Source organism: Manis javanica, chromosome 6, assembly GCF_040802235.1.
Source record: "Manis javanica isolate MJ-LG chromosome 6, MJ_LKY, whole genome shotgun sequence".
NCBI classification, from domain to species: domain Eukaryota; kingdom Metazoa; phylum Chordata; class Mammalia; order Pholidota; family Manidae; genus Manis; species Manis javanica.
The window spans coordinates 108,481,584-108,507,562 of NC_133161.1; the positions used below are offsets into that span (position 1 = coordinate 108,481,584).

General features: G+C 53.6%; 1 protein-coding gene across 8 annotated transcripts in view; it reads left to right on the forward strand.

The window, feature by feature from the left end:
- Positions 1–25,979, forward strand: part of CAMK2B (calcium/calmodulin dependent protein kinase II beta) — an 84,663-nt gene that overhangs the window by 31,911 nt on the left and 26,773 nt on the right. For all 8 annotated transcript variants that reach the window (XR_005053807.2, XM_036990941.2, XM_036990942.2 and 5 more), the window contains exons 2-4: positions 12,919–13,013; positions 18,953–19,012; positions 24,516–24,570. Coding sequence is in view for 7 of the 8 variants with exons in the window: in XM_036990941.2 (XP_036846836.2) it covers positions 12,919–13,013; positions 18,953–19,012; positions 24,516–24,570 (210 nt within the window). In the remaining variant the exon portion in view is untranslated. The remainder of the gene's footprint in view (positions 1–12,918; positions 13,014–18,952; positions 19,013–24,515; positions 24,571–25,979) is intronic.

Below are 25,979 nucleotides of genomic sequence, written 5' to 3' on the forward strand. Positions count from 1 at the left end.
AACCAACTTTTATTTAAAAAATGATTATACTAGTACCCCTTATCCTCAGGGGATGCCTTCTGAGACCCTCAGTGGCTGTGTGAGTACAACTGTAGTATTTCCAGAATATCTCTCCTGGCTTTAGTATATCTGCATATCAATAGATGTTCAGAGGTGGAAAGAAGTGTGGCTTTAGTGCATTTGCATCATTCCTCAGGGGTAGTGTCCCGTCCAGCGGGACTTAGTTATTCGTGGGGACGAGGGGGATCCGACCTGAAAGAAAATGGGGGCGAGAGAAGAGCGAAGGCAAGACAGTATTCTGATCAAGCCTTCAAATTTTATTGTAAGACGGGGGTAGATATACACCAGTGTTCAGGGGCAGAGTGGGCCATAGGATACTTGTAGGCAGGGGATTGGCTGCATAGCAGGGGTGGCGCAGCGAGTTACATTCTGATTGGTATATGACAATGGGGAAGGAGGGGGAGAAGAGTATCTCTTGGCGCGCGCGGGCTTCCTTGTTGGCGCGCGCGGGCTCGTAGCTAATCTCCAAGAAGTGAAGCAGGAACCTCATGAACTGTGGCCATCTTGTTGTCTTTGTGTGGCTCCCAACATCTCCTCTCTTTCTATTTATTTTAGAAAGGTGGGCCTTAATCGAGTGAGGGAATAGAGGCCTGGCTCCTCCAGCAGGGTAACATCCTGCAAATGCTCTCGGTATCTTTTAGGGAGGAGAGGCAGAGCTGAAAGCCAAATTGACCTTAATATATCAAGGCTTTATGTACATATGGATACCAACCTCTATGCAAGCCAGGCGTATTCTCAGGGAGGACCAGAGAGGTTCTAGGAAGAACCCTCCCTTGCGGTACTTTGTCTCGCACTCATCTCGATGCCCATACCCTCATAGTTAGGGGTATGTCTGGCTCTGGCTGACCAGCATATGGGCCACATTAAGTACGGTGCCAGAATCGATGGTACCATGGTTGAGACGCCTGTAAAGTTGAAAACCGGAGACCGGGAGCATTGGTTGGCTCGGTGTAAGACTCTTCATCACAGGCCGTAAGTCTGTGATAATGAACAGCAACCGCTGGCTTGACGAGCTGGTCAACTTGCTCTCGAATAAAAACTGTCAGTTTTCTTAAGGCCCAAGGGCCAAGAGACACTAAAAGGAAGAATCCTGCCAAGGGTCCAAGGATGGTGGGGATCAGAGTAGTTAACCAAGGGGTGGCAGAGGTCCAGTTTTTATACCAGGCCTCATCCTTTTCTCTTTGTTTTTGCCTGGCTTCTAGGTTTTTCTTAACTTTATCAATGCTATCTTGCACTAACCCTGTTTTGTCTTTATAGAAGCAACATTCTTCTTTAAGAGCAGCGCAGAGGCCTCCTTCTTTCAGGAAAAGGAGGTCTAACCCTCGGCGATTTTGGAGCACTACCTCAGAGAGAGAGACAACAGATTCTTTCAGGCTGTCTAAACCCTCTTGCAGATTTTGTATGTCTTTATCAATAGCTTGACTAAGAGCATAATATTGTTGTTTAGAAGTAATTATGGAGGCAATGCCTGTTCCAGCCCCAGCTGCTCCTAGTCCTAATAATACAGATAAGGTAATGGCGGTTACTGGCTCACGCTTAGTGCGAGTAGAGCCCGAGTAATATGGAAGGAGGTCTTCAGTGGGATGTATGAAAATCTTGGGCATGAGCATGACTAAAACACAATATTCATTGTTAGATATTAATAAGCGCGGGTTAACAGAGGGCGTTATGCCAAAGGAGCAAGCAAAATAAGTACCGTTGGGCGCGACAAGGAATTCATAGGACAGCGGGGGTGAGAAGGAGCTGTTACAAATGGGTACTAGCTGAGGGGGTAGACGCAAGAGGGGGCTATGTATACAGAGGCCTATTCCCGAAAGCTGCGTCAATGTGAGACCCGGAGAGGTCTCTGAAAAACGGGAGGGGTCTGACCAGCGAGTCTTGCTGGAGTCATTGGTAAGTATGAGGTCTGCTGAGGTGTTTACTAAAACTGCTATCCCTTCGTAAAACGGGGGAACGGGGGAGAAACATAACCAGCACTCGCTATATCCAGTGGAGTTAAGGGATTTTGCAGTCATATTAGCCAGGCCTTTAAGGATTTCGCCTGTGGAGGGTAAAACCGGGGGGAGCAAGGCCTGGAAAACAGTACTAGTAGACAGGGGAGAAGGGTTAGAAGGTCTTGGGTCTCTTGCCTTAGGGGCAATAGGGCCAAGGACAACGTGCTTGTTGGCGTTTGGAATGGATCGAATTAATTTGATTTTAAAAGTGAGCCCAGGGTCTTTTCCTGAAACATAAAGCCTTAGCCCCCATTCATGTCCCCTGAGCCATCCATCAATAGGGGCCCTTTTTCCCTTGTCAGTAAAGGTAATGGAGAGCGGTGTACATCGCCCTCTTGTGGATTGGGTGCTTTGACATTCTGGGGTAACAGTTGAGTTAGGCTTGGGATTCCAAGCCCTACTTACAGTTATATAATCCCAGGTGGAGCTAGGCTTCCAACTAGCATCTCCCGTAGTCTCACACCCCCAGGAGTCACAGAAATAGGAGTCTCTATATCCACATTTATAGTTAAGGGCTCGATCTCTATGAGCTCCCGGGCAGACATAAAATTCTGTTTCTCTGAGGTAGGTTCTCCTAGGGGTGTTGTTACACCCAGGAGAAGTGGTAGATTGTCCCTCAGGGTAGGTCTCAGGGGAGGTGGAAAAAGGAAAGTAAATGTCTGGGGTCCCCCAGGCCGCAGAAGCTCCAGCGGCCAAGTCACAGAGATCAGGGGCAAGAACAGGCCATGGGGGGGTACTTGCTAAGGTGGAAGAACTGAAAACGACGTCTCCTGCTTCATTGGTGACTGTCCAGGTGAAGTTGGAAATCTGATGGGTCCAAACGGGGCGAAAGGTCATGACGAGGGTCAATAGTGTACATATCTTCATTTTTGCCTCCTGAAAATAAACAGAAAGGGAAGGCTTCTCAGGGGTTAATATGCCCTGGACTGGAATTATTATTGTTTTTGCCTCTATTTGTGTCTAGGAGTTTAATGAGCCTATCTGGGAGCCATCGGGCATTTTGTGCCTTAGCATCATATATACAAGCATGTCCTTTCCCCCATATGAGCACAGGGTCAGGCCCGTGCCATGTGTTGGTCATCGGATCTCTCCACATAGCCTGTGCATAATTATCTGCCGTGGAGGGATGCCAAAGGCGATCAGCAGCGGTTTTACCCGCGGAGTCATAAGTAAGGAAATTGAGAACAAACAGTGCATGATTTAGGAGTGTCTTTGCATTACCTGTTCTCGGATAGAGTACTTCTCCCCCCGACTGAAGTTTGAATAACATGTTTTTAAGGGTTAAGTGGGCTCTTTCAACAATGCCTTGGCCTTGGGGATTATAGGGAATTCCTGTTACGTGCTTAATATCTAACTGCGCACAGAACTGTTTAAAGCTAGAGCTGGCGTATCCAGGCCCATTGTCAGTTTTTAAGATTTTAGGTTGTGGTAGATATGCCAGGCATGAGAGAACATGGGTAATAACATTTTTAGTTGCCTCTCCCGTTTGCAAGGATGCACATAGGAAACCACTACATGTGTCAATAGACACATGGATATATTTTAATTTACCAAAGGGAGGGTAATGAGTGACATCCATTTGCCATATCTCTCCTGGGACTAACCCCCGGGGGTTGATTCCGGTATGAGGCTCTGGGAGGAGAGTTAGACATCCTTGACATTGTCGAACTATTTGGCGGGCCTGTTCTCGGGTGATTGAAAATTTGAGTCTAAGAGTGTGAGCATTGAGATGATGTAGTTCATGAGCCCGTTGGGCTGCAGCCAAGGGTGAGTCTGGCGTGACAGAGGCTACTAATTGAGTCGCCAGATCAACCCTGTCATTGCCTTTGGCAAGCGGCCCTGGAAGGCCAGTGTGAGCGCGTATGTGCCCGATGAAAAAAGGGGCATCGCGGCTTAAAATTAATTTTTGCAATTTTGCGAATAGGGGGGAAGCATTTGTAGAGGGACGTATGTAAGGCACTGTCTCTAATAGGGGAACAGAGGTTGCTACATAGGCACTATCAGTGTAAAGGTTAAAGGGGGCATCTATTAAAAGCTCAAAAACCTTGATTATTGCAGTTAGTTCAACAAGCTGTGCAGAAGAGAGGTCTGTCTGTATTCGAGTAACTTGCCCATTAATACTGAAAGCGGCTATGCCGGAGGAGGACCCATCAGAGAACACCATTACGGCCCCAGCAATTGGCGTGGTTTTAGTCCTTTTGGGAAAGACAACCGGGGTCTTTTGAAGGAACTGGACTAATCTGTCTGCAGGGTAATGATTGTCTATTGTCCCCTGGAAGGAGGTGCAGCTAATTGCCCAATCATCATCATGTTGAATAAGCCATTGTAATTGAGATGTATTGTATGGGAGGGTTATAACTTCAGGGTCTCTCCCAAACAACTTGAGAGCTGCCTCTCGGCCTAAACGTAAGAGGGCAGCAACTAATTGAGGATAGGTAGCTAAGACTCTAGGGGGGGAGGCTGGCAAATGAACCCAAAATAGTGGATGGTTTTGCCAAAGGACTCCTGTAGGGGAGAAGGGGGTAGGGAAAATGAGCAGCCACAAACTTAGATGTGGAGAGAAGTAGCTAATGGTCTGTTCAGAAATAGCCCGCTCTACAATGGTTAATGCCCTTTGTGCTTCTGATGAGAGCGAGCGGGGGGAGGAAGGATCAGGGTCTCCACGTAGGACATCAAACAAAGGCTTTAACTCTCCGGTGGTCAGCTTTAAATAAGGCCTGAGCCAGTTGATGTCTCCTAGCAGACGCTGAAAATCATTAAGAGTGTTTAAGGAGCTTCTCTTTAACTGAATTTTTTGAGTGAGGATTTTATTAGAAAATAATTCAAAGCCTAAAAATAGTTGGGGGGGGTGGACCTGGACCTTTTCTGGGGAAATTTGTAGTCCTCGATCTCGGAGGGCAGTGACTAGCTGTTGACTGGCCGCATAGAGCTGTTGCTGGTCAGGACCGGCAAGAAGAATATCGTCCATATAATGGATAATATACAAAGTGGGGAAGAGCAACCTAAAGGGGTCTATAGTCTGGGCTACAAACTTTTGGCAAAGAGTAGGGCTGTTGGCCATTCCTTGTGGGAGAACTCTCCACTGAAACCGGGGAGAAGGCCCTACACAATTGGTAATGGGTATACTAAAGGCAAAACGTTTGCAATCATCAGGATGCAAAGGTATGGAGAAAAAGCAATCTTTTAGATCAATTACTAATTTGACATACCCTTTAGGAATGGCTATTGGAGAGGGAATTCCCGGTTGTAATGCGCCCATAGGGACCATGGTCTTATTGACCGCCCTGAGGTCTTGTAGGAGCCTCCACTTGCCTGATTTCTTTTGAATTACAAAGATTGGGGTGTTCCAAGGGGATGTAGAAGGTTCAATATGTCCAGCAGCCAGCTGTTCCTGCACTAACTCTATGGCTGCATTTAATTTTGTAGTGGTAAGGGGCCATTGATCGATCCAGACAGGAACATCACTTTTCCAAGTAATCTTATCTGCCTGGAGTGCAGGAGGAGCAACGGCCCTTACGAAAAATGTTTTTCAAACCCTAAACCTGAGCGGTCTACCTTAGGCGTGGCCAGTATCGGGTTGGGATCTCCCTGTTTTAGTTTGCCCAACCCCTGACCAGGGAGGTAACCCTGTGAGAGCATCTGCTGTGTTACAACTTCATTAGGGCTACACATGATGACTTTCATTTGAGAAAGGATATCTCTTCCCCAAAGATTTACTGGCAACCCAGGAACTACGAAGGGTTGAATGAATCCGGTATTTCCTTCTTCATCTTCCCAGTTTAGTAACTGTGAGCTCTGTAAGGTGTTTCTTGACTGCCCAATTCCTTGTAGATGGGTCAAGGAAGCGTGTAAGGGCCAGCTGGAGGGCCATGAAGCCTGAGATATGACCGTAGAGTCGGCCCCCGAATCTAAAATTCCTTCAAATACTTTTCCTTGGATCTTAAGCTTAAGAGTGGGGCGTTCTTTAGTAATAGCTTGGATCCAATATAAGTCTGAAGAACCTGGGGTAGAGGAGCCTCGCTTCTTATGAATAGCAGGGTGAGATGTACTTAAAGGGAGGGGGAGTGCCTGCGCAAGGCGCTGACCTTTCATAATGCTGACAGGGCACTGGGGAGCACTAGCAAGAATTTTTATTTCTCCAGTATAGTCATTGTCAACTAAGGAAGGGTGGACAATAAGGCCGTTTATTGTGGTGGAAGCTCGCCCTAAAATTAGAAAATAAGTATCTTTGGGAGGTGGGCCATAAATTCCTGTGGAAATAATTGTAACTCCCTCTTCAGGCGTTAATATTGTTGAGGAGGAGGCACAGAGGTCAAGTCCTGCACTCCCGGGTGTGGCCCGATAGAGGGCGGGAGTGCTACAGCTAGGCTGTTCCCCGAGGCCGGCTGAAATGGAATTGGCTGGGGGGCCCGGGGCTGGCCCCTCAGCCCGTTTCCCTGAAAAGGGGGGGTGAAAGGATTTGTGGTACTATAAAAAGGATTTGTTGGATTGTTACGGCACTCTTTGGCCCAGTGCCGCCCCTTATGGCAGCGAGGGCAAATACCGGGGACTGACCCAACTCTAGGAGGAGGAGCTGAGGTAGGGCATTGGCGAGCGAAATGGCCTGGCTGTCCACATTTAAAGCAGTTACGCATAGGCGGTGCGCCCCTGGGGAAGGAAGGAGGATAAGAAGCCGGGGGAGTTTGAACAGCGGCACCTACAGCTAAAAGGGCTTGGACTTTGGATGTAAAAGGATCGACATCTCTACACATTCTCAGCATTTCATCAAGAGTTTTGTCTCGAGTCTTACCGCGGAGGACGGCTCGACATGCCGAATTGGCGTTTTCATAGGCTAGCTGTTTTACAATCTTATCATTGGCAGCCGCGGAACCAAGGGTCCTTTCGGCGGCCTCTAACAGTCTGCTAACAAATTCGCTATAGTCTTCTTGCGAGCTTTGAGTGATCTTAGTTAGAGGAGTGTTAGCAGTCCCGGAAGCAGGGAGTGATATCCAAGCGCCCAAAGCGGCATCTTTCACTTGAGATAAAAGACCAAGGGGAAGGCGCTGCTGCCTGGTTTCAGAGATATATCTGCCCTGTCCCGTAAGCTTATCAAACGTCCAGGACGCTGTTGGGGAATGAGGGTCTTTTACATTGGCAGCAGCGATGGTCTGACAGCGGTCAGCAAAATCTGCCTTCCAAGTTAGAAACTGACCACGGGTAAGCACAGCCTGGACTATACGCAGCCATTCACCTGGGAGTAAATGTCCTCCTCGAGACAGCGAATCAAGAACAGAAAGGGTAAAAGGGGCATTGGGGCCATAAGCTTTAACGGCCGCGTTCAGCTCTTTTAAGCTTTTGAAATGGATTTTGTGAAATTCTCTAGGGCCATCGGCAGGCTCGGCCGGCTCTGGCTCAGCCTGCTCTTCCCCCTCACTTTCTAATTCCTGAGTAGCAGGGGCGTCTTCACCATCGCTTTCAGGATCGCCTTCTTCTGGGCTACGTGTTGTGGAGGTGGGGCCAGAGCGGGCGGAGGCCCGGGTAAGAACAGGAAAGAGCAGTTTTTTAGGTTTTGTGGCTGTAAGCGGTTTCTTAGAGAGGCTCCTTTGCGAAGATAATGAGGGACGAACTGGTTGGGAGACAACCAATTTTTGGAGATGGCAAGTTATTCTTTGTTCTACTATCTGTGCTATTAGGTCTTCAGTGCTGGTAGGGGGGCTAACAGGACCGGGAGCCGGAGGGGGTAGCGGAGGGGCCGACGGGGGCAAAAAGGCCGGGGCGCAAACATTGGGAGGCCGAATAGGGGGAGTGTAAGAAGGGGGGTTAAGCGACGGGGCGGCAAGGGGCCAATCTGGGTTGTGATACCTGGCCGCCTCGTCTTCTAGTTCGGCCGCGTCTCCCGGATCTAAAGGTTCGCTATTTTGGCTCTTAGTCACGACCGGAAAAACTTTTTGTGTATCGACAAAGTCCGAATCTCGAGGGAGAGGCGGATAAATGCAACATTTGGGAGGGGTATCATGGAGGGCACCGAGCAAAGATGGTGTCAGGCTAGGGGAGGGGGATTTAGCTGATTTTGGAGCAGGGGGATCACTCGAAAGAGACGATTTTGAGGCCGCCCGAGATAGGGGGCGGAGGCAATATTCTGCCACTGACAAGAGTTGACGTTTATCAGGGTCAGTATTTTCAACAATATCTCTGATAAGACTCCAATAGGAAAATACTGAAACAGGAACAGAGTCAGGGCCGTTTTTGATAAGATAATCATTTAAATCTCTACCTACTTTCTGCCATTTTTTAGGATGAATTTCGGGGCCATTAACAATAAACCACGGACAGACTTCATCAACAAAAATAAAAAACTTTACCAAGTCTTTCTTTTTAACTCGAACTCCTCTCTCCCTAAGCGAACTTTTTAGGTCTCTTATGAAGACCGCTTCTTTACTTAATCTAGTTCCCATTTTCTTATAAGGCGGCCGGTACTCACCAGGGACGACGACCTCCGTGAGCGGCGAAAGGCGTCTCCTATTGTTTCATCAAGAAGGGGTCTGGCCAGACGATATCTTACTCGGGGGTCCGCCTGCGAAGGATCCGCGCCTCTGGCCCCACGTTGGGCGCCACTTGTCCCGTCCAGCGGGACTTAGTTATTCGTGGGGACGAGGGGGATCCGACCTGAAAGAAAATGGGGGCGAGAGAAGAGCGAAGGCAAGACAGTATTCTGATCAAGCCTTCAAATTTTATTGTAAGACGGGGGTAGATATACACCAGTGTTCAGGGGCAGAGTGGGCCATAGGATACTTGTAGGCAGGGGATTGGCTGCATAGCAGGGGTGGCGCAGCGAGTTACATTCTGATTGGTATATGACAATGGGGAAGGAGGGGGAGAAGAGTATCTCTTGGCGCGCGCGGGCTTCCTTGTTGGCGCGCGCGGGCTCGTAGCTAATCTCCAAGAAGTGAAGCAGGAACCTCATGAACTGTGGCCATCTTGTTGTCTTTGTGTGGCTCCCAACAGGGTAGAGAGAAGTTCATCTCCATGTCAATGGGTAATTTTCTGGGCAAAAACAGTTTGTACCTGAGAGGTGAGGGGTGGGCCAATTTTGGCTTCTCCTAGAGCAGGAAAGAGAGATGGCCCAGGACTGCAGTTTGTGAGCAAAAACTGGCTTTAAAATTTTATTTCTCCCTTGGACTGATATTGGTTTTAGAGGTATTTTGCCCTGGAATTTCCTCTCCCCGGACTTATATCTGGCGCAGTCGGCAGGATTCCTCCGAAACTGAAATCTGTCATAATGGGTGCAACCTGTGGGAGGGCCAGCTCTAGAAATGATGGGGAGAAGTGGCGCTCACGCCGAGGGACGTGTGTCTACACTTGTGTAGACACCACCATTGCTGCTGGACGCACCAACCCTAGCCCATGGCCTGAGCCTAAGACTACTGCTTCTGCCACTGCTGCTGTTTCTGCTCCCAACTGGAGCCTGGTCACAACTATGGAAAGGTACATCTTGATAGAGAAGCAACTGGCTGCTGCTGAGTACCATGCCTTGCTGGCTATGGAGCCCATTGCTTGAAAAGCTCTGACCAAGGTAATAACCACCTATCCCATCGCGAGGTAGGTGAGAAACTGGATGCAAAGGCCACAGAGTGGTATGGCACAGACACCTACTGTATATCATGTAACTGGCCATTTACCTTTGGCATCCCCAGGGAATACTGAAGCAGACACATTTGCCCAGTGCACTGGCTAAAAGAAAAGCCTGCCTCTAATGTGGCCCAATGGCTACATCAGTGTTTGTTGCATGTGGGGCAAAACACAATGTGGGTTGTAGCTGGTCGGTGGGGCTTGCCATTGACCTTTGAAGAAGTCAGCCGAGCCTGGAAGGAGTGCCCTGCAGGTTGTGCAGATCAACAACTGACCAAGAGGGGCCTAGAGCTTCTCTTGGCAGGCTTTGGCCAGTTGCCAGTGATTGAGAGCGGTCTAGGCACCCACTTTATTGGACATGCGTTGCAAGGATGGGTGCAGCAATTAGAAATAAAATGGATGTGGCCCTGGACATTTTGACACATGGACTGGTGATAGCTGGCTCTTCTGGCACCTTGGGGAAAAGGCCTGGAAGCTGGCCTCCTGTGTATTCCTCGAATAACAGCAAAGTGGCCCCCAAAATCACGGTTATTTGCTTCTACAGTCCTTGTGTCCTGGATATGCCCTCTTGGCTGCAGCTGCCTCATGATGGCTGGAATGGACGAGCTTTGGACTTAATCTGCGTGGGACTTTGAACCTAACTGAATACTCTGGCTTGAGAATTATGACTGTGTTGCTCTTGTCAAGAAAAAAATGCTTAAAGAGAGGCTTGACCTTGTCTAATGTTTGGTCAAAGTTTTGTGAGCAATCTAGCATGGTTGTTAGGGATGAGAAAACAAGTATAGAAACATGTTGTGTTTAGTGAGAGATTGTGCTGTAAAGTACATTTACTTAATCTGCATAGGCTGAATCCTCTGGCTTGAGGATTATCATGATTTTATTGCTGTTGCTATTGTATGTCATTAGTTTTGTCAGGGAAAGAGTAAATTTTAAGGCAAGATTTCTGGAGGGGTGGCCTGTGGGTAAAATGGTAGTATTGCCAGAATAATTTGCCTGGCTTTAGTACATCTGCATATCAATAGGCATTCAGAGGTGGAAAGAAGTATGGCTTTAGTGCATTTGCATCATTCCTCAGGGGTGGAGAAGTTCATCTCCATGTCAATGGGTAATTACCTGGGCAAAGGGGGCTTATCTGTACCTGAGACATGAGGGGAGGGTGGGTTTTGACTTCTGCTGAGAGAGTCGGCCTGGGACTGCAGTTTGTGAGCAATAAACGGATTTGAAACTTTATTGCTCCCTTTGACTAATTTTGGTTTTTAGAGGTATTTTGCCCTGGGATTTCCTCTCCCTTACAGGCTGCCTGAACCCTGGGTAGTACCAGACCCTATATGTATTGTCTTTTCCTTTACATACACATGATAGTTTAATTTGGAAGTTAGGCACAGTGAGAGATTAACAGTATTAACCTTAAAATTAAGCTGTCAGTTATTTTACGAGCAAAATGTGTTATTTCAGTAACAGCAGAGAACTGCAACTCAGTACAAGACACTGAGGCAGAACCACAGACAAATCCAGAAACTGGAGCAGAGATGGCTCTTTTATAGAGAAAGGGGGAATTAGGGGTTGTACTTAGCAGAAAGCCCATTGAAGGAAAGTGGGAGGCCCACACATCACAGCTACTCCTTATCTGGTTGTAACAGTCTCATTGGCTGGGCTGTTGCTGGGGTGGACAGAAACCTCCCCTTCTCTTACTGGGTGGAAAAGTGGCCAAAACAGTAGGCTTGTGAGGTGTTCTTTTCCTTTCTGTGGGGCCTGCCACAGCCCCGGGGGTGGTGCGAGCTCTTCCTGCTGCCTCCTCACCCCACTTCAGGATCTCACAGCATCCATAAGCAATTAGCAGTAAGCTGGAACAGTCCCAGCCGGTGTTGGGGAGGAGCCGTCCTGCTCTCCCCACTGCCCACGTGCCCCTCCTGGCTGGTGAGAACTGAAGGGAAAAGAAGGGACACGAACTCCATAGTCCATGCAGATTTATTGCTAAACCTGAGAGGGACCCCACTGTTATGGGGAGCAGAGCAATGAAAGCGTTCTCTTGCAGGATGATTGGCTTTTTATGGCCAGGTTTCTTGGTGGGCTTTTGAGGGGAGGGGTCAGGGAAAAGGTGGGCTTGGGGCTTGCTAACGTGTCCTTTAGAGAATGCTTGTAGCCTCAGTAAGATTAACCCTAGGTCTCTCTGAGGTGGCGGATGGGCTTATTCAGAGAGGCGGTCCTCCTGTCCAGGCTTTATCAAGGATGCCGGGTGATGGAGCACCTGCACAGTGGCCGATGAGGTGGCAGCAGGTGCAGATCCCATGCCGACCTGCTGCACAGCAGTGTTCCCTGTGTGGACTCTGCTTCAGGAGAAGCAGCATGCTGCTGTCATGCGGCCGGTGGCAGAGTGGGATGCCTGATGGCGGCTCCGCAGCTTGGCCAGGTGGATGGTCCCTGGAGGCTTCCTGTCTGGACTAAGACCCTAACTGAGGCACTTCCTAGTTTGGCTGTGTCTTTCATGTGCTGGTCTAAGGTTCCTAGAAAATTATCTGAAATCAAATTAAACCAATGGTGGTTTAAAGCTGTGGAGCCCCAAGGGGCCCAGGCTCTTCCCGCCTGCACCCCAGGAGTGGTCGGGACCCACACATGACTCACACGGGGCTGCTCCTTAGGGCCAGGGCTTGGTCTGGCCTGGTGTGTTTGGCCAACTCCTGCAAACCCTTCCTCCCCTGGAGGCCAGTGTTTGTGGCTATATGGGCTCAGAGCAGTACCCAACTCTGCCGGGATTCCCACACCTGCCCTCAGAAGCACCATGGTGTAGGTGTGTAAATGCCTCTTTTTCTGGGAACCCGCAGCCTCTGCTGTGATGGGGACTGTGGAGGTGGTAGATCCCGGCTTCTCCTGCTTTGCTACTTAAGGATGTGATGCCTCTTCTTCCATGGGGCCTGTGGTATGCATGCATCTGTGTTGCATCTGTAGCCAGGCTACTGTTTATTCTTTGGGGAGGACTCTCTGGGCCTCATGGGCTCTGGGAAGAGGCCAGGTCTCTGGTCCAGCTGACCCACCAGGACTCTGAGGTCAGACAGAAGCCAGGTGTGCACCGGCTGAGCTCTGCCATCTGCCAGGGGAAGGGCCTCCCTAGCTGGCCCAGGTGGGGCGGGTGTGCCTTCCTCGGACAAGTCTCTGCCTGAGGCCTAGCCAGCATGGCTGGGTGTGGGTCTTCATGGGGAGATTAATTGGCTCTCTCTGTGTGTGTCTGTCTGTCTCTGTTCCCCATTTTCCACCCCAGGGGGGCTTTCTCTGTGGTCCGACGCTGCGTCAAGCTCTGCACCGGCCATGAGTATGCAGCTAAGATCATCAACACCAAGAAGCTGTCGGCCAGAGGTAGGCTTGCACTGGCTGTGCTGGCGTGGGTCCGGTGCAGATGGCACTGGCTTCAAAGCTGGGGGTGGCCTGGCCATGTGTCCCTCATCTGTGGGTTTGCCTCTTCACTCTGTTTGGGTCTCATGGAGCTCAAAGCCGGTTTCCCAGCTCTGCCCTTTGTGGTCTTCCACAAGTGGACAGTCTGCCTGAGTTGGGAGGCTCTTGGGCCTGCAGGGCTGAGTGGGGTGCTGGCCTGGAGCTGGCCCTGGGCACATGGTTTCCTGCTGCCCCTCACTGCTGCTCCTTTGTTGGGTGGTACCATTCTGAGCCCTCATGAAGTCTGACGGGGCTGGCGGGACAGTAAGGGGCAGGATGTGGGAACTTTGGTCATGGGGTGAGGTGCCACCCTGAGAGGTGACCATGGAGCACAGACTCAAAGGTGCTAGGTGCCCGGATCCGAGGAGGGGGTCTGGCGGGATCCCCGAGGTGGGTGTGGAGGGGCTGGGCTGTCTCAGAGTAGGCCAGGCCCCCTGGGACCTCTACCCCAGAGTCGGACAGGAGGGGGCCGGGTGGCCTCTGGGCAGAGAGCACGAGCTAAGCCTCTGCCAGCACTCCCCACCTCCCAGGGCCTGCTGGCAGCCCCACTAGCTTCCAGACCCAAATTGGGAGGCCCCTTCTCTGGCCAAAGATGCCCCAACTGTAGGCAGTCCTGGCCTGAATCCCTCCCTGCCTTGGTGCTAGAAACCACCGCCTGTCTGCAGAGTCTGTAGTCAGGCAGCTGAGCCGACTTGTGCGATTCACTGAGCTGCATGTGGGCACTGTTGGTTGGGCATCTGCTGTGTACCAGGCTTTCAGGACTGAGCGTTTCCAGGGCCTGGCACTACTGCCTTGTGCATCGAGGTCGGGTTTGCCTTGGGGGGGGGGCATGTGGTCCTCAATGCCTCGTGTGAGGTCTGACTGGGTCCAGCAGCACAAGCTCCTTACATCTCTCACCATTCGTGAGTCTGTGGGAGCTGCTCCAGGGACAGTGGAGGGCTCTGCCGGCCTCCCCTGACCCATTTGTGGTGGGCTAGGTGGGCTGTGCTGTGGGTCTCCAGGTGGCTCTCTAAGGCCTGGGCACCACAGAGGCCTGCAGAGCAGCCCCAGGGTACACCAGGACAGGCTGTGCCCCAAAGTCAGTGTTAAAGGTAACATGGTAACAAGCCTCTCTCATCCACAGGCTTGCTTAGCCCCTCCCACATAGTGAGCACACACACTCACATAAGCCAGACAACTCTACATGCTGGGTGAGAGCACCACAGAGAGCACTGGGCAGTTGCATGGGTCCTGAAGGATGCATAGGAGTTGGTGAGGCTCAAGCAGAAAACCACCTGGGTATGTCTGTGCAGAATCATACAGCTTCCCTGAAGTAACCTCCTCCCCTGTTTATACCTCAAAGTATTCTACATATCAGAGGATCTGGGGTAGTGGAAATCTGAAATTCCAGGCAAGAACCATGATTACCACCCAGTCTTTCTCCTGCCCACTTCTTGACCAACAGCCTGCTTCTGCCACTGAATTCCCAAGGTCGGGCCCCTGAGGATTCCTGGGGCTCCTGTTAGCCCTGCGCTCAGCCTCAGTTTCCATGCTGTCTGCAGCCTGGGATGGGTGGTGGGAGTCAGGGCTGCCTGCCAGGGCCCCTGGGGGTCAAAGGGGCCAGCCTTCTCCTGATGGTGCCCCTCTCTGCCCCAGGAAGCTGGGAGTCCCCTGCTTGGCCTCCACACTCAGTCCTCTGTACTGCACAGCCCTGAGGAGGACTTGGCATTTTTTTCTGTTTAACTCTTTATTATGGAAAATGTCAGATGTCCCCCAGTACAGAGAAAAATCTGGAATGAGCCCATTTCCATGGTCAGTAGCTGCCGCTCCATGTGTTCCGTCTGTATAGGCCCCCATCTCTCTGCTACAATGTCCAGTGTGTTTCTCTAACAAAAGCAAACTCCTGCTTCCCCACAAGGCCTGGAGATCTTACACACTCCTAGCCCCTTGGGGCTTTCCTGGCTAAGGGGGCAGTGGGAGAGCTGAGCTGAGATGGTCTCGGGACCCTGACTCTCACCCTGTGCTGAGGGAGCAGCCAACCTAGTGGATTTGGTCTCCTCACCTGCCACACCACTCTCTACCTCAGTTTCCCCAGTCTCAAAATAGGGATAAACTAGTATCTTGTTCAGAGGAGTCTTGAGGGATAGAGGAGGAGTAAGATGAGGTGCTGCCTGAAACCTCCCTCTGTGCTCCCTCACCCCACAACAACGTCCAGACCCCCTCCTCTGTGAAGCCACCCTGGGTCCTCCTACCCAGCATGGAAACCCCAAGCCCTGCAGATTCCTTTTCCCATTGGTCACTTGCCCCTGAGGCCTGGGACTTGTGCAAGCATGCAGAGGGGCCCTGTGAGGGCCTAAAGTGGAAGTGCCCCTGCCTTTTGTGCCACCTGCCCAGCCCTGCCTCTGCCCCGGAGCTTTGCTCAGGTACTTGGCCTCTCCCCTTTTCATGTCCCAGGGCCTCTGCACCTGCCTTCTCTCTGGAAATGGTTTTCGTAGAATGTGCAGCTGCTCCTCTCCTGTTGGTGATGCCTCCTCATAGACCACCCAGGTTTCATTTCCTGGCGGTGTCTCCCACCTGCCCTCTGGGCCATGTGAGCAGGACCTCACTCACCCCTGTCTCCTGCACTGCCCAGGGCCTGAATGAATGCACGAGTGCACCAGATGTATTGTGAGTGAGCAGACATGCAGTCTGTGCTGGAGGCAGGTCCGTCTCCTGGGCGAAGCTTGGTGGCTCAGCATCATGGGCTCATGTGGCATGCTCCTCCAGGGGCTGGGGTGGAGTGGGGTTGTCCTCCAGGCTCTGGTGACAACTTGGGGCTGGGCCACCTCTGGTTTATGTTCGACTTACTTAGCTGTGTCCCTGATGGGGTTTAGTATGTTAATTTGGAATTCAGAAATAACCTCCCTGACTTTGTAGGAAGATAATCACAGTAGGTTGGCAGAGTCAGGAAGCTGGCTTCCCTTCCCACTGCTACATGCCTGTCCTGAGATGGGCCTTCCTGTCTGGGCAGCAACAGCCTCCCAGCCTTCCTGTGGCTTCTCACTCCCCTCTCAGGCCACATGATAGCATCATCGAGTTTTCATTTCAGGGAGATGTTGCCATGGCAGGTGTATCACATGCCCTTATATGTAATGAGTGCTTCCTGTTCATGGAGATGGGGTCAAACTCTTTCTTAAAAGGATCAATAATTTGCCTAATTATAAAAATAACACAGGTGGTTGTCAAAGCTGGAGAAAAAAAATACAGAGACTGCAATGAAATTACCCATAATTCTGCCCCAGAGTGAAGCACTGTCATCCTGCTGATGCTGTTCACAGGTGGGCCTCCCAGCTCGGGAGCCCATGTGGCCCCCATCCTCCTCTGCCTAGTGCAGAAAGGGGTGGCTGGGCCAGCACCTGTCCTTGGTGGTGGGGTTCAGTAATAAGTCCTTGAAGTTGTTTGCATTGCTAACATGGGTTCCCACATGCAATATTCTCATGATTTTTATGTGTGACTGAAATCCGGCAATACACTTTCCCTCCAGGGCTCCTTCTGACCTCAGCCACATGCAGGTGAGCTGCTTTGCTGCCATCCCCACCTAGGGGATCTGCTGTGACATTACTGGGACAGTTGGCAGAGTTGGAAAATGGGCTGTGGGTTAAATTTGAGTGTTGTGTCTGCGTCTGATTTACTGCACTGAGATTATGTAAGAGAATGTCCTTGTTCCTAGGAAATACACATAATGTGTTACTGGGTAAAAGGGCATGAAGCAGGGGTATGGGGGTCGGGGTGGGGGCTTACTCTTAGATACTCAGGAAGCTACATGGGTGCGTGGAAGGACAGAAGCCCTGTCCATGGGGTTTTGGACTATTGCAGCTTTCCTCTAAGTTTGAAAAATGTTCAGAGTAGTAAGTTCTTAGACTATGATTTAAAAACCCACCCTCTGAACCCACCACCCTACCCTGCACCTTAGCCCTCCCCACGCCCCTGCAAGGACCTTGTGCCAGCTGCTGCCCTGTTCTCTTCCTGGGTCTCATGTATACACCACTGAGCTGTTGCCTGTTTTGAGCCTCAGATGGAATAAGAACCCACACTGTGTGTACTGTGGCTATTGCCTTTAATTTATCCTCCTACTGAGGCATCTTTATTCCTCCTAAAGATGCCAGGGCTTGTCTGCTGATGTCTTAGCTCACAGTGGGGTGGGGGCGAGGGGGTGAGAGATGGGCCAGGGTCTGCCCAAAAGCCAGCCCCACCTTGCATTTCCACCAGAGCCTGCCAGTGCCCCCGTGCCTGGTGTGACCGACCGTTGGCAGCCAGGTGGGCAGCACGGGCAGGTGTTGGCATTCCTGGAGCCTTGCCCCTGGAGGAAGGATGGACCGAGGTGTTCCTGGGGAGGTTCCTGTGTGCAAGAGTGACTTTCTTGCAGGGGACAGGTACATGCTTGTTTGCAGGTATGTCTGAGTTCAGGACTGTCACGAGCCTGCACCACCTCCCACAGCCCAGGGAGAGCTGCCCAATGGGTCAGCAGGTTCCCTTCCTGCAGGAGGGCCTTTGGGTGGCTAGGTACCCCGAAGCCCAGGTGTGGACTAGGGCTGGCAGTGGTCTGAGGAGGCCTGCGGAGCAGCCTTACTGCTGAGATGCTCTGTGATGAGCACATTAAGGGTGTCCTGCTGATGGGGGAAGGCCAGGGACTCACTGGTGAAGCAGGGGCCAGGGTGGGGCTCCCAGGCCCCTGGGGCCCTCCCTGTCCTGGGCAGCCGCCACCCTGAACTCAGAGCCCACACCTTCTGCATGGTTCGGCCACACATATGGGCAGTGGTGTGTGGCTTTGTGGGTGAACGAAAACACATCGGGTTCTTCCTCTGTGGCTGGCCTTTTTCACGCAGCCTCATGTTGGGATATAGCGGTGACAGCACACGTTGACGGGTGTGTCCCATTGTATGACAACAGCCACATTTATTTCTGCATTCTCTGGCTGGCGGAAATGTGGATTTTTTCTGTTTTGGTATTGTAATTTCTATCAGATTAAAAAACCCACCTGGTGCCTTGTTTGTTTGAAATGTAAAATTTATGGCTGATGAATTGCTCGGTTCCAGTGTGGTCAGCCTCTGGAATTGAGGTCCTGCACCTTGTGGAGGCGGGGGTGTGGGCGGTTAGGAGGCACAGGCTGGGGCCTTGGGGCAGTGGGGAGGGCGCGCGGGGCTGTGGGCGGGGCCGGCGCCGGGGCGGGGCGGGGCGCGGGCTGTGGGCGGGGCTGTGGGCCGCTTCCTCTCCGCCTCGGGTTTATTCTACAGTCCTGGAGCGAGTTCCCTCTGAGGCCTGTAGGCCTCCTCCTCCAACGTTGCATAAACCTACCATGCCCCTCGAAATTCAGTACGTGTTGGGTAGATTTGTGCTCCGGTGTGGTGGGGGGCTTCAGGTCATGAGCCCTTTCCCTAGGTCTCCAATCAGAGCCTGGGAGGTCCTTCTGAACCCTCGAGCCCATCGGACCCCCATCCGGCAGACAGCTTTGCTCTGCCAGCCCCCTCCACCTGCGAAGAACAAATTAAGCTACAGCAGAAGCTCCAAATAGCGTGGAGTTAGGACACATGAGTGCCAGATTAAGTAGGCGCTGTCGCGCTGTCCGTTCTGCTGCTCACGTGGGCGTTTTCTCTTTCGAGTCACCTAGGAGAGTCCTGGCAGCTCTTAGCACCCTCCCCTCCCAGCCTCCCGGGGACTCCCGCGGAGACTTCTTCCTGGCCCAGGGCGACCCTTCACCCAGGCAGACGCTGTGGCGGGTGTGGGGAGGGTGGGCACGTCCTGGCCATGGCTCTGTCTGACACTGGGTGAGTGGTCTGGGAGTGCCGGGTATGGGGGTCACAGGCTGCTGATGCACAAGGTGACACCATGTCCCTTTCTGTCCCCAGATCACCAGAAGCTGGAGAGAGAGGCTCGCATCTGTCGCCTTCTGAAGCATTCCAACATTGGTGAGAGGCCCTTGGGGTGGGTGTGGGCAGGACTCACCTCTCCTGGGAAACAAGCAGCCTTCCCTTCCAGGGCTCATCAGAGAGACCCTGCAAGGTCTCCTTTCTGTTTCCATTGATGTCGCCCTAAGGCCTCTGGGAAGGTGGCCTGGCCTGGAGGGATTCTTGGGGTATGGGGCAGCCCCTGTGGGAGATGGAGGCCAGGCTTGGTCTGGACAGGCCCCTCCCCACCCTCAGTGCCTCTGAGCTGTTTCTGGTTGAAACCACAGGGGCCTACATGTTCTGTGGCTTCAGAAAAGCCAAGGGACAGCCTGATACAAAGAAGAGTGTTGGGAAAATGAACTGGTCAAAGGCCACACCAGGCCCAGCCTCTGCCCAGGTGTGAGGTCGTATTCTGGAGAGCCTCTGCCTGCAGGGAGGCCGAGCGGCCAAGCTCCATGCCTGCCCGCGGGGTATCCCTTTCCTCTGAGACCCCAGACCAAGCCTGCGTGGGTGACAGGAGCCACCCAGACCCAAGAGGTTGTTGCAGACCTCAGGGCCCCCAACCTGCACCTGCTGACTCAGTGCATGTCCACTCCTGTGCCCGTGGCCCCTGTGCAGCAGCCTGCGTGCTGCCGCCCACCCTCCACCTCTGGTCCCTTCATGGGCTTCTGAAGGGCCTTTTGCTGTGTTGGGAAGCCACCAGGTGTTGGGGGACGGTGGCTCAGAGGCACCCCAGGAAATTGTCAGGGTGGATTCCTGGTCTCCTGCCAAAATTTTGCTTCTTGTGCCAGGGTGGGGCCCAGGACTGTTCGGAAGGAATACCATGCTGTGTGGAGCAGCCAGCCAGGGACATCCATGCCACACCCAGACCAGGGCTTCAGTCCCTGGTGGCCTTCTGTGTGGGTTGCGGGTGGGCCTGGGCCCTGCACTTTCCTGCAGCAGACCCTCAAGGCTGAGTCTGTTGGAATCCCTGGCATGCAGATTCCTGGCCTGCCCCCAGAGAGCCTGACTTGGAGGCTGGGGGCAGGCCAAGAACTGGAATCTTTGCCAGGCAATTCTGATGCAGGTGTCTGTGGGACCCCAGGCCCTTCTTCACGGCCTGGGGACATCAGCAGTCGGTAGGCCTGTGGACCTCTGTAGCTGGCCTGTTGCCCATTCACATAGGACCAGATACCAGGAACCTGTTGACTCTTTTTCCTGGTGCCCCTTGCAGGCACCATCCCCATTCCAGCCCCTCCCCTGCTCCACTGAGCACGAGCAAAGGGTGGGTCCCCATTCTGAGTGATTTTCAGGTCTCCCGTGTGTATGGTAGATGACTCAGGCATTCTTTGGGTAGTGTTTTGGATGGTGTTTCAACAAGATGCCTCCCTGCCCTGCCCAATTACAGATTCTAAGAGCATTCTGGGTCAGTTCTTACTGGGCTGACAGTCCCTTGTAGCAGCTTCATTCCAGGATGCAGGGAAGGGAGCGCCGAGACACAGGGTGCAGACAGGAGGCCCAAGGACTTGGGAGGTAGCGCTGAGATGGGATACTCTGTAGACTCAGGGGAGGCTCTCTGAGGTGTGAGTGGGGGGTTGAGAGGAGCCCCTTGCACCACTCTGGACAGGTTGCTCCAGGCCCCCTGGGTGTGAGTTGGGACCCATTCAGGGAGCAGGAGCTCTGGGGGGCTTCCGTTTCCACTCTGGCCTGCTTAGGATGTGTGAGGAAGGAGCCTCAGTCTCCCCAGGGGCCACCTGGGGGAGCTGGGATGATTGGTGTAGTGAGCAGGGCACCGGCTGGGGTCCACTTCTGGGGTGCCCTGCTGAGTCTGGGTGCAGAGGCCAGATTCGGGCATCCTCACCAACAAGCTTGCAGCTGACTTCTCTGAGACCTGTTCTGATGTGTGCAACGGAGCGTAAGTGCCCTCGAAGGACTTCACCCTTGTATCAGTCATCCATGCTGCGCCATAAATCACCCCAGGCTCAGCCCAGATGCATTGACTTTCTCCATTTCCGTGGATTTGGGGCAGTGCAGCTGGGTGGGCAGGGCTGTTGCATACTTCGTGGGATCCGTGCAAAATGAAAATGTGGGCCCTTGGGTCAAAATTTAAGAATTTCAAGACAGCAACAACACAACAGGGCCCCCCAAGCCTGGGGCCTGGGGCTGCTCAGGGGCTGCTGGTGGTGGACACTGGCCAGGACTCCAGGCTCTGAGGTCAGCCTGGAGCCTTGGTTTGCTGCCCACATGGCTCCCTGACTTGGCTGTGGGCAGGGCCTGTGTCCTGTGTCCCTCCATGGCAGGTGCCTTCTCAGGGTGACTGGGTATCTTCAAGACATGGTAGCAGGCCCTAGAGTGCGTGATAATAGAGACAGAGCAAGACAGAGTGATAGAGACAGACAGCAGAGAGACAGACACAGAGACAGAGACAGAGAGGGAGGCAGAACAGGGAGCACAATGCTTTCTCTCAAGGTGGGGTAGGGCACATGTGTTCTCCAAATTTTAGGTAGAGTACACGCAGTCTCAGTCACTTTGGGTAGGCCACACGCAGTCTCAGTCACCTTAGCGCCTGTAAGTGCACAGCTTGGTGGTGTTAAGGATGCACTGCCATCTCCACCGTCAGTTCCCAAAGCGCTCCCATCGGCCTCCACAGATGCTGTGACCACTGTACAGCATGCCAGCCCCTCTGCCCAGGCCCCAGGAGCCCTGTTCATTCCACTTTTGTGAATTTGGCGCCTCTGGGAGCCTCAGGGATGCGAGCGGCCTGTTGGCCTCTTTGTGATGGGCTGGTCTTGCTCAGCAGTGTCCTCAGGGGTCATCCAAGCTGTAACTTGTATTAGAACTTAACTTCCTTGGAGTCCGTGTGCACATTACAGCTGGCATATTCGTTGCCATCCTCAGACACTGGGCTTCCTTCCACCTGTTGGCCATGTGACCAACACTGCCAGGAAGCTGGGGAGTCTGAGCCCCTGCTTTCCGTCTTTGTGTACATACCCAGCAGTGAACTACAGGGCCCTGTTTCGTGTTTGGTTTTGGAGAAACAGCCTTGCCTTCTCATGGTCTCGTCTGGAGGTGTCATGCAGTCACCCTCCCTTGTTCAGTTTATTTGAAGGCCACACCAGGGCAGGGAGCCAAGCCCCGCCTTAAAGGAGGGGCATCAGAGGACTTGGGTATGTTTCCCCTCCTGTGGTGAGCACAGGGGTGTCACATTGGGTGGGTGGCATGGAAGTGGGCCCCAAGAAGCAGCTGCAGAGACAGCACCCAGGCCTGCCCACCCCCAGCCTCCTCCCAGCTTCACCCCCACAATGTCCCTCCAGCTTCTCCCCAGCCTCCACCCCACCAGCCTCCCCTTTGCACACTGATCCTCTCCCTTGGCCTGGATCAGTGATGGCAGAGCTCCATCTGCTTGTTTTTGAGGCTGGAACCCCTTCCCTTGCTGGGCGGTTTGTCCACAAGCTGGGCAGGTGGGCGCCATGATGGTGGCCCTGGGAGGACCTCCCACTAAAATGAGGAGGGCAGTGCAGGGTGGGGAGGGGAGCTTGCCAGGCTCCAGTGCTCAGGGCTCAGGGTGTTGTCGGTCCCAGCACAAGGCACGGGCCTGCCCCACTGACGGGCAGTGCAGGGGTCCAAGGAGGTCTCTGAGAAGCTGCTTAGGGGGGTGGATGGACCCCTACAAGAGGCCCCACCCTGGGACTCGGGGTGAAAGCCTGGAGGAGCTAAGGCCCCATCAGAGGGATGTGTCCTCGGTCCCGCATACTGTGCACCCCTGGAGCTCCCAGACTGGATCCTCAGAGGTGCTTCCTGTACTTCACAGGCTGCCTCTGCATACCACTGTTTACTTAGTGTTTTATTTCAGTGATTCTGTGACAGCTCACTTGTTAAGCCCTGTCTGTGAACTCACAGGTCTGATGTGCTAAGTAGGTTTTCTCCCCAGCCATAAAAATAATATGAACCTATTTCTTAAATTTTAAAAATACTTTAAGAAGCCAAAAGGAAAAGTGTTCACATGCCGGCTCCTTGGCCCCTGTGGACCCTAGTGTCCTGGGTGAGGAGGCTGGACCTGCCAGCAGGGCCTGGGAGCCCACTCCCTCTCAGGGGTCTGGGGCAGGTGGCCTCCACCTGGAGGACCTGGCTTTGGGGATCCCTGGGGCTCCCCTACATGGGAGGCACGAAGGGCCCCTGGAGTGTCCCTTCCCTCTGCAGGGCCTGCCTGCAGGGCTGGTAGGTAGGGGTAGGTCCAGGGCCTTTCTCTGCTTGGAGCTGGAGTGGAGGCAGCTGGGTGGGAAGGCTGCTCAGAGGGGCTGGCACTGACTCCCACCACAAAGGAGGGGGTGAGGGATTTCACAGGAGCGTCCCAGAGGTGGGTTTGGGAGCAGGGGTCCACTGTGCGTTAGGGAGGCAAGGCCAGCCTGGCAGAGTCATGTTCCAGCTGGGGTGGGGGGTGCTGGGGTTTGGTGCCAGGCTGGTTTGCAGGCAGGAGGGAGGTCAGCAGGGCTTTGCATGGCTGGGGATCTCCAGGATGCCCCTGAGGGAGAGGTGGCCACAGCCCAGGCAGCTGGCAAAGGATGTGGGCCTTGAAAATGTCAATGCGTGAGAGCCTGGCCGGGCTGGGGAGGGCACAGTGGGGATGGCTGACTGCACCCTCAAGCAGAGACAGACACAGACCAGGCAAGGAAGCAGGTGTGGGGACGAGATCCCAGGGCCAGGGGCTGCCCCTCATGGGCAAATGCCCTGACCATAAGGCAGGGCCGCCCTGGGTGCCTGGCTTTGGCCCAGCTGGGTTCCTGGCGTGAAGACTGCATGGGCCTCATGAAGGGATGCTGTCCCCTGAGAGTGGGCAGTAGCAAGGGAGGGCCTGGGCAGAGTGGGTGCCCAACACCACAGGAGAAGCTGGGAGTGGCGCCCCCGGGGTCTCAGCCTGAAGCACACCTCGTGATCCCTTTGAGCCTGGGTGAGCTCAGGATGGCTGGGGCATCGCCCAGCGCTCAGCCCAGACCTGCAGTCAGGGGGCCCCAGTGCAGGGGGCAGTGTCCACACCCTGCTTTCTTCTTTCAGCCCCTGCTGCGGTGGGGGTCTCCACGGGGAGGTTTCCAGTCGGGGTACTCTTACACAGAGTCCACCTCAGAGCTGTGTGTTCTTGCTCACTCACTAACTCACTTGTTCACACACCCACTCTTCAACCCTGGCCACCTGACCAGGTGTTGTTTCAGGCTCAGGGCAGGAAGGGAACAGGGCTGAGCCTTGGCAGTGATTCCTCCCAGGTTGGGGGCGTGGGGAGCGGCTTTCTTCCATCCTGTGTCCCTGCCCCTCAGCCTGTGTTGAGAGGCTGATGGAGACCTGCAGCTCCTCTGCTGAGAAGCCCCCAGCCCAGCACCCCCTGCTGCTCTCTGTGGCATCTGGGGGCAGCAGCTGGGGCTGAGAGGGGCCCTGCCACCACCCCTGGGCCCTCCGGGAGAGCCTAGCCTGGCGCAGAGGTGCAGGGTGGCATGGGTGGATGGGCAGGCAGCCTGGGCAGCAGCCAGCCCTCAGGCCTCTCCTGTCCCCACAGTGCGCCTGCACGACAGCATCCCTGAGGAAGGGTTCCACTACCTGGTCTTCGATCTGTAAGTTCTGGGCCCCGGTCGCTTGCTCTCGCCTGCTCCCAGTCCCTGGTGGGCAGCCCCCCACTCCCAGGTCACCTTGCTCCCAACTTCACCCTTCTTGTTGGCTTTGTCCCACAGGGCCAGGGCCTCCATGCTGGGCCCTCTCTTGGACGGGTGGGGGACGGACCCCCAGAGGGAGAGGTCAGCCTTCCCTCAGTGCCCGCACCACTGGGGTGCTGCTGGCTAGCATGAGCGTGTGCATGTGTGCATGTGTTTGTGAGTGTGTGTGCATTCATTTATGTTGAGCGAGTGTGAGTATGGGTCTGAGTGTGATTGCACAAATGTGTTGTGACAGTGTATCTGTATGCATCTGTACGCAGGTGTGTATGGGTTTCAGCATGTGAAAGGGAGTACATACATGTGTGGGGTATGTGAATATGTGTGTGATCTGTGGAGGTGTGCATGTGCTCATGTGTGTGGCTTGCACACATGTACAGTTGTGAAATTTGGGTATTGTGTGTGCACATTCATGTGTACAAATGTACATGTGATTTGTGTGTGCCCATGTGTGCCCATGTGTGTGTACTGTATGGCTTGTGGAGGTATGTTCACATGTGCACATTCATGTGTGGCTTATGGGTGCACACATGCATTGTGTGTTTGTGTGTGGTTTGTGGGGGTGTCCATGTGTGTTCATATATGCATGTGTAATTTGTGGGGTGCACACATGTGCATGTATGTGTACAGTTAGGTTTGTGGGTTATACATGTGCATGCATGTACATGTGTGTGTGTGGCAGCTGAGGGAAGGCATTGGGTCTTTGCAGCCTGCCCCTTCCCACAGCGTGTAGGAGCAGTGCCTGCATCCATCCCCCAGCAACTCCCTAGGAAGCTCTGTTTATTGTCATGAGTCAGTGCTGCTCCAGCTGCAGGGTGCTCAGGGCTGTTGGCTCTGGGTAACCCTTTGTGGCCTCCAGCAGCCGCGGAGACAAGATGCCTGTGTGGGGCAGCTCTTCCTGCATCAAATGATGCTGCCTGGGCCACAGGGTATGGAGACTTGAGGACCCCTCAGCCCACTTGGGATGAGGCTGGGACTGTCCCTGCAGGGGCTGGGCCACCTCTTGGTATACCGGTGTCCCACAGGACTCCACTTCGAGCCGTGTGGCCAGGGCTGAATAGGACACAGCTGCCTGTGAGGCTGAGGCTGTGCCCCACGTCTGTCCCATGGTGCTGTGGGAGTGGCAGGCTTGCTGTCACCCTGTGTGCCCCTAGGCCCATGCAGCTCCCCAGCCTCTCTCACAGAAGGCAGAGGCCCCTGGGCTGGAGGATGCTCGTGTCCTGGACCCCTGCTGGCTAGCGGGTGGGTGGGTGTAATTCAGAAGCAGACAAGGTGGGGAGAGAATGAGGTGTGTGTGTGCACATATGAGAGTT